General features: G+C 36.4%; 2 protein-coding genes across 2 annotated transcripts; both read right to left on the reverse strand.

The window, feature by feature from the left end:
- Window positions 1-402: 402 nt before the first annotated feature.
- Window positions 403-3,041, reverse strand: LOC141696052 (cytochrome P450 714C2-like). The gene is made up of 5 exons (XM_074500244.1): window positions 2,750-3,041; window positions 2,382-2,608; window positions 1,998-2,245; window positions 1,489-1,840; window positions 403-1,244 (listed from the first exon to the last, which is right to left on the reverse strand). The coding sequence occupies exons 1-5, from the start codon at window positions 3,039-3,041 to the stop codon at window positions 816-818; spliced, it is 1,548 nt and encodes a 515-aa protein (XP_074356345.1). The 3' UTR covers window positions 403-815.
- A 1,250-nt stretch (window positions 3,042-4,291) lies between these two features.
- On the reverse strand, window positions 4,292-6,462 carry LOC141695089 (cytochrome P450 CYP736A12-like). Its single transcript, XM_074499335.1, has 2 exons — window positions 5,761-6,462; window positions 4,292-5,305 (listed from the first exon to the last, which is right to left on the reverse strand). The coding sequence occupies exons 1-2, from the start codon at window positions 6,454-6,456 to the stop codon at window positions 4,478-4,480; spliced, it is 1,524 nt and encodes a 507-aa protein (XP_074355436.1). The 5' UTR covers window positions 6,457-6,462; the 3' UTR covers window positions 4,292-4,477.
- Window positions 6,463-7,610: the final 1,148 nt, after the last annotated feature.

Here is a 7,610-nt window from a genome sequence, read left to right on the forward strand (position 1 = left end):
CGAAAGAATTTTTAATTTAGTGATTATCGTATTCAACCCCTCTTTTACAATAATTCGGGACCTAACAAATCTGCATTGATCTTTTCCGGGATGCATAATTTTCAGAACCAGTTAATTTCTTAGAAATTAAGATCATGTATGGCTGACATCATTGTATAAAAACAAAGAATGACAGTTATTATCAATAGATGTGATAGAAGGAGAATCATCATTCACAGGTATCGAAGAAGAAGGATCAATAGATCAGTTACGTGGACGTGTGTTTTGATTCATATTGTTGTTATTTTGAACACCTAAAATAACATTAGTATAGGATACTCGTAGATTTGGGGAAAAGAACATAGAAAACGATTGTAAAATGCATCAATCAAACATAAAAAAAATACAAAGATGAACTGATCTAGTGTTATTAGATGCAAAACAATTAGATAAAGTGAAGAAAAAGAACTTTACGGGCAGAAATTTGTCTAATCGAGAGGGATTACAATATAGAGTATACCGACATGAAATGGAGTATAACAGTTGCGAAAAGTTCTGATACCATCTTGAGATTCATGTAAACTCCATTAAAACTCTGCAAATGTAAGCTATAAAATGTAGAAGATGAAGATGTTCACATTATAACAAACTGAACTTGTGTTTTACAGAATTAGAAAAAAAAGTTATGAGAGCACAGATTGTAGATCTAAAGTTTATATAGGCCACTTTATTTCAATACTCAGTACATCTGAACTTTTAATACATATATACTCCTGGAACAGGTGATGTGTATATATAGTTGGGGCATAGGTGAGTTGGAGTGGTTCCTTGCAAAATTACAACTTGTGGATGATGAGATTGACCCCATACTTAGGCTGTAGAAGTACATCAAATTTAGGAACATGACGATAATTAGGCGAGAGGGAGAAGGAGAATTTTGCCAAGATCAGGGAAAACATAACTTTGAGCTCCATCATACCCAGGTTCATTCCAGGACATGTTCGTGGGCCAAGCCCAAATGGTGCATAAGCCTGTGGTATTTTGCAGGCTCCGGGGATCCCATTAGCAAACCTTTCTGGATTGAAGTTGAGAGCATCTGGACCCCAGAGCTGAGGGTCTCTGTGCAGAGCTGCTGGCCATACCCAAATGTTGACTCCTTTCGGAACAAACACCTTCTTCCCAATTTGTACATCTGCTAGTGCCTCCCTCACTGTAAATCCTACTCCTGGATAAAGCCTCAATATTTCCTGAATTATCATTTTTAGCTGCACAGAAGAATCACCATTTGAGTTCAACTTGGCTGAAATTGGAACACATAATTTCTAGAATTTGTATGAGTACACCTATATACTTTAAAAATACTTCAATGCTTTTCAGACCCTGCCATCTTTAATGAGACACCTTCTATCAAGTATTTTGTCATTATAATCCGGAGATTGTTCAGTTTTATAAGGGTTGAGTTTTAAAATATAATTGTGTAAATTTAGGTCATACGCGTGAGGTACATACAATTTTCATCTTGCCAAGTTTTTCGGCATCTGGAGTCTGGCCTCCACAAACTTCCAAGACCTCAGCACGAGCACGGGATTGCCATTCGGGATGCATTGCCAATAACATTAGACCCCAAATCGCAGTGATGCCAGGAACATCCATTGCTACAATGCAGAGCTCCTTGCAATTATCAACTATAAATTGTTGAGGTGTTGATGGCCCAAGCTCACCATGCTTGGAACCTTCCACAAGAGTTTGTATCATGCTTTCACCCTCTTCCATTCTACTTTCTTTAGCTAATTCTAGGATTATCCAGTATATCTCCTTTTCTAGTCTCCATTGCTCTCTATTTCTCTTGGTAGGAAAAAATCTGAAAATTAGAAAGTACAAATGTATTAATATCTGGCCCGCCCCTCCAGAAGATGTTCTTGCATGAATTTACAACTTTAGTTCTTGCATGAATTTACAACATCGATTCTTGCTGTATCTTTTGAAGTTAAAATAAAAAATTGTAATGAGGTCTTCACCTATAGAAAGGACGGCCATCGAGTACTGTGGGTGATCCAGAAGCTTCCATGAGATCCCTAAACTTCAAAAACAAGCCTTTGTGTGCAACGTCATATCTCCCAAACATGACATTGGAGAATGAACTTGATGTAAAATTCTTCACATATTCGTCCACTTTTATGTCTGCAATCCCACCCTCAGTTTCAACCATTTTCTCCCACGATTCGACGAGTGTATTTCCAGAATCAAGAACTATACTAAGCATGTCCTGAAACAATTAAGTTATTAAAAGATTCAGTACAATGTAAGGATAAATTTCAAACAAGTATTAAGGCTGTTCAGGACTGTTAGCTTAAGGTATTAAAAAACTTATTGAAGTACGGAAAATATGTATGCACACACACCTTGACTTTGTTCACATAGAGAGTAGGGGCAATGGTTTTTCTCTGGTGAGCCCAAACCTCCTTACTCGTCGTGAGAAGACCTTTGCCCAGTAGAGGCCCCCGGTCTTTCTGCAAGAAAGATGGCTTCCCCAAGTCCGGGGATTTGCAAGAATTCATTTCCTTTACCAATTCACCGTCTCCTATGTACAAAATTTGCACCTTTCCCATAGCAAAAGAGAAAGTTTTTCCTGCCAATTGAGATACATTACAATTACATCTACAAAAACAAAGGCAAGGGAGGTTTTAGAATCCTAGAAGCAAAATTGAATTTATTATAGAACGTTTGTTCTAAAAAAGAAAATTTCAGAGGCCGAAAGATGTAAAAATACCAAATTGCTTGGTCCACTGACTGAGATGTGGAAGAAGGATAGTGCAACAGTCGAGTGACAGAGGCTCAAGAAAATTGTATGTTGGAGTATCTTCTGCTGATGCCTTGGACTTAATTTCTTGTATATCAGAAATGTTTCCTAGAAGTAGACTAGGCGCAGGACCATCAATTCCTTGCTTTCGAAGCTTGGCTCGAAGGATTTTAGCTTTCAGGCTCAAATCATATACAGCATACATTATCATGCAAAAAAAGGAAACAAATATAGGGAATACATGAGGCAAAGCTATATCCATTTCTTTTGGAAGTCTTGATTGGGCGGTATTCAGTACTCCAATATGAATTAGTTATGCACCTTTGTAAGCAGAGTATAACTCAAATTTCAAGCCTTAAGCAAAGCCTTACAAGAATATATACAAATGGCACATCTGAGTATGACTATGCTTATTGCTTGTCATATGACGACAGATGAGATTAAACAGTAGAGAAGTATACGTTCTCAAATAGTTGTAGTCCCATTGACAACAAGCAATGACTACATTTTATAGCTACAGAGTAAGGATTTTCTTCTTCTTCAAAGATAGCCGAAAATAGAAATTTAAAAACACCAGATTTAAATATCAACCTCCTATTATCTAGAGATGGGGAATCCACCACTAGAATTCCAAGTCTATAGCTGCAAATTTGTGTTAGCAAACGAAAACCTTGGGTTGGCATTTTTCCGTCTGTTTTGTCATCATAATTAGAGAAAGATGTGTATACCGCTACTTCTTATGCTTATCATAGACTCTTTCTTGTAAAATTTGGCAGCTGCTAACCAACCAGCATATCATTTAGATAAGTTTGTGAAAATTCAGTACCTGGAACTGGGACCTGCTGTACAAGTTATTGCTATTTGCTGCATAGCAGTTATTTTTGGATATCAAGACAGTATCTGCACGAGGATGTCACATTAAACTTGTGGTTACCGACAATTCGGAGTCTGATTATTTAAGTTTCAAATTGTAATGAGCTAAGTTTAGTCTTTTTTTCATTTCCAAAGAATTCGTTTATAAATTATCTCTGGGTATTGAACTTCAGCTAGCCTATTTTGGGGAAATTGCTAATACTACTCGTGTGTGCTTCTTTTTATTTACTAGATCAACTTAGTTCTATAACGTAAACTCGTGTTCAGCATATCATTACAAAAGTCTTGATACTAAACTCGTAAACTTGCGAACAAGAAGATTGACTCCGTATCTGGGCTCCAGAAGTACACCAAACCTAGGAAGATGGTGATAATTAGGCCAGAGGGAGAATGAGAATTTTGACAAGAGCAGTGCAAACATAACTTTTTATGAAAGGTATATAAGCCTGTGGGATTTTACAAACTAGGGCCTCTAAAATGCCAGAGACGGCCTGACTCCTTGATGAACATAAACTCTAAATTATCTTTTTTTAGTCTTGATAGATACTTTGAAGTCTGAAATAAGACTTGTTTAAATCTTCTTCAGTTGCCTCCAAGATTTGCAATCATCTGTCCCTTTTACATATGTGTGTCTACAAATGATTCTAGTAACGTATGGTGTATTATTTTTTTCATAATCAAATGTGAATCCTTGCATAAACAGAACAACTGGCACTTCTGTTATAGGAAATAATATGAGTTTCTATAACATTCATTAGCAAAATCTAAATACGCACATAGTTATTCCTGCATCTGTCAACAGACACTTGGATAAGAGAGAGGAGTTTAAGGGAACCGAAGTCTTGGTACAGCAAGCAGATGCTTTGCTCTTGGCACGGTTGCACCGAACTTTTCATCCATATCTAACTCAGCAGGTGACTTTCCAAAAGGTAGCTCCCAGTCAAAGCTGCGTACCAACTGAGCTACCACCAATTTCACATTTATTAGACCCAGGTGCATACCTGGACAAATTCTCCGGCCTGAACCAAATGGTATAAGTTGGAAACTTTTCCCCCGAAGATCTATGTCACTATCTATAAATCTTTCAGGAAGGAATTCTTGGACATTCTCAGACCAAACTTTAGGATCTCTTCCAATGCCCCAAATATTGACTATAATGCGTGATTGCTTCTGTATGTGATATCCCTCTATCACAATGTCCTCCATGGACTCATGATGGACTAACAGTGGTCCCGCTGGATGTAGTCTCATTCCTTCCTTGACTACCATATCTAGGTAAGCTAGTTCTGACAAATGTGACTCTTCCACAAATTTGCAATCTAATATGACATTACTGATTTCTTCTTGGAGACGTTTCATCACCCTTGGATGTCGTATAAGTTCTGACATGATCCATTCGATTGTGATTTGGGAGGTATCTATGGATCCGAAAATCATGTCCAACAAGATTGCCTTGATATTTGATCGATCAATGTTCTCAGCTAATTGTTCATGAGTGCTGCTTTGACTATTTTTTAGGGATAGGATGACATCAACAAAATCCCTATGAAGCTTGTCACGGCCATTAATAGCATCTTGCTCATGCTCATCAATGATAGTTTCTAATATTTTGTCCACTGCTTTGCTAGTAGTTTTGATCTGCCGAGTTAATCCCTGAAAAAAAAAATAGATATGATCTTATTATTTGTTATCCACGTGATTCCAAGATTAATAAAATAATTTGCAGTATATATGTCTAAACATTTCAAAAATGACATATTGAATAGGAAAATGCTTCATGCCAAAAATGGGTTACAAATTTTTTCACAAATCAACCTCTGTATTCACATAAAAAGAATCAATTAAAACATCTCATTTCATAACCCATATCATTTTATACAAAATTTTATACCCAATTTTGTGGACGTAGCGCTAATCGAATTGTCACAATACATCAACTAATTCAAATCTCATAACAAAAAAGATCCCACACAACAAAATCAAAAGTTTAACTGCTTAAGCATAGGAGTATAAGAAATTAAGAATGTCTCTTATGTTTAAGGTGTTTATCAAGTTGATTTATCAACATGCTGTATTAAATAATAATGCCATTATAAGATTTGAAAAACCTGGAGATCGAGTGCCCCCAAAAGTGGGACAAAATCGGCTATATTGAAGGCGCCCATAATCTCTGCCATCTCGTGTATAATCTCATTCAACTTAAAGCTGTCGTCCATGATCTTTCCAAACAGCATCTTACAAGTCATGTCTACAGTCAGATTGGCCACCTTCTTGCTAACGTCCACCACCTCACCTGCCATTGCAGCTTTTTTAAGCGAATTCACCAGCAACTCCAGCTCCTCCCTTCTCCGCTGCTTAAATGAATCTATCTTGGAGGCGCTGAGAAGCTCCAATGTGCAGAACTTTCTCACATTCCGCCAGTACACACCATACTCAGTAAATATCATGGCTTTAGTGCCATACCATAAGAATTCTGCAACTTGAGATTTAGGACGGCTGGCGAAAACAGCGTCGTGAGTTTTGAGGAAGAGCTCGGCAGCATCTGGAGATGAGACTACAATAGTGGGAACGCAGCCAAGACGGAGGGACATTATGGGCCCGTATTTTTGGGACATCTTGTAGAGAGTGCGGTGGGGGAGTTTTCCTAGCATGTGGAGATGACCTATGATGGGTAAACGTAGAGGACCAGGCGGTGGTTTGCGGTGGCTGTGTGAGGTCATTGAAAAGATGGTGTTGCAGAGATGGAGGAATGGCCATAAAGCTCCAATAAGCACCAACAAAATGCAAAACTCTGTAGGAGACATTTTCAAGAGCTGAGTGTTTGTTAAACAAAGGCGTGCGTGCACTTGTTATATAGGTTGAGAGAGAGAGAGAGTGTGTTTCACTCCAACCAATTCCAGCCTGTAAACAACTCCCCAAGCATCTAATACTCACTACCCAATTTATTAATTGCAAACATAATTCATTATATAATTTGAATACTTTATCATTTATAATTTGATTTTAAAAATATACTAAATCCTCAAATTATTACAAATAAAATTTACTACAAAAATACAGAGGATTTGTTGTTTTAATAATTTGTGTATGTATTTGAACCATACTTGCACAGATTGCAGGTCGATCGAGCACGTGATACGATGACGGGATACTTGTGGCGTTAAATTGAGTGAATGAGTTTTGATGAATGTAGAACCGGGTTCGAGAATTCCTTTCTAATCATAAATGTTTATTAAAAAATATATATTTCAGCTATTATTATAAATATGTAATAATTAAAATTAATTTATTTTAAAATTAGTATTTTGAATTTAAAAGAGTTTATTATTTTTTTGAAATTAAAATTATAGGAGGCGGAGGGTGTTGGTGAAGGCCTGTCTCAATTAATACTAAAATTATAGTAAGATTTAGAGGGAGTTTGGTGAACAGTCGGCCCAACTAATACTATAATTAATCATGAATATGGACTTGATGCATTTGAGATTCATTCATATATATATATATTTTCTTCCTATAAGAACATTAAATATCTTTTTCTAAAGAAAACTGTTATTTTCAAAATAATTTTTTTATTTTCAAAACAAAAAAAAGGTGAAAATACAAAATCGTCTCTGCATTCACAATAAACAGCTCTTGAAAGTATTAAAACAAGTGTAATTTAATAATTTCATCATACTGAAAACAAAAAAGTTACTTTTAAAATAACATTTTCATTTTCTAAAATACCTTGTCTTTCCCAAACCTCCGCTCCAATCTCCACACCACTTTAACTTTTCTTTTCATTACATCTCTACCCATTTAGAGCCGAAAATTTCATACACGACACGGTAACATAACACGAAAATGATACGAAAATAACGAGTTTGATTTGACATTTTGGTACACAAACACGAAAGTACATGAATGAATTTAGTGTCGGTTTTGGATTTACCCTTAGATACACGATACGAAACGAAAG

This window comes from Apium graveolens, chromosome 11, assembly GCF_009905375.1.
Source record: "Apium graveolens cultivar Ventura chromosome 11, ASM990537v1, whole genome shotgun sequence".
Classification (NCBI taxonomy): domain Eukaryota; kingdom Viridiplantae; phylum Streptophyta; class Magnoliopsida; order Apiales; family Apiaceae; genus Apium; species Apium graveolens.

What these genes read in the sequence shown, in the direction of transcription:
- LOC141696052 (XM_074500244.1), bottom strand. Translation starts at nt 3,041, where the DNA reads ATGGATATAGCTTTGCCTCATGTATTCCCTATATTTGTTTCCTTTTTT. An exon ending in TCAGTGGACCAAGCAATTTG is followed by an intron (nt 2,609 to 2,749) that starts GTATTTTTACAT and finishes CTCAATTGGCAG; the next exon opens with GAAAAACTTTCTCTTTTGCT. An exon ending in TCTATGTGAACAAAGTCAAG is followed by an intron (nt 2,246 to 2,381) that starts GTGTGTGTGCAT and finishes TAATTGTTTCAG; the next exon opens with GACATGCTTAGTATAGTTCT.
- LOC141695089 (XM_074499335.1), bottom strand. Translation starts at nt 6,456, where the DNA reads ATGTCTCCTACAGAGTTTTGCATTTTGTTGGTGCTTATTGGAGCTTTA. An exon ending in TGGGGGCACTCGATCTCCAG is followed by an intron (nt 5,306 to 5,760) that starts GTTTTTCAAATC and finishes TTTTTTTTTCAG; the next exon opens with GGATTAACTCGGCAGATCAA.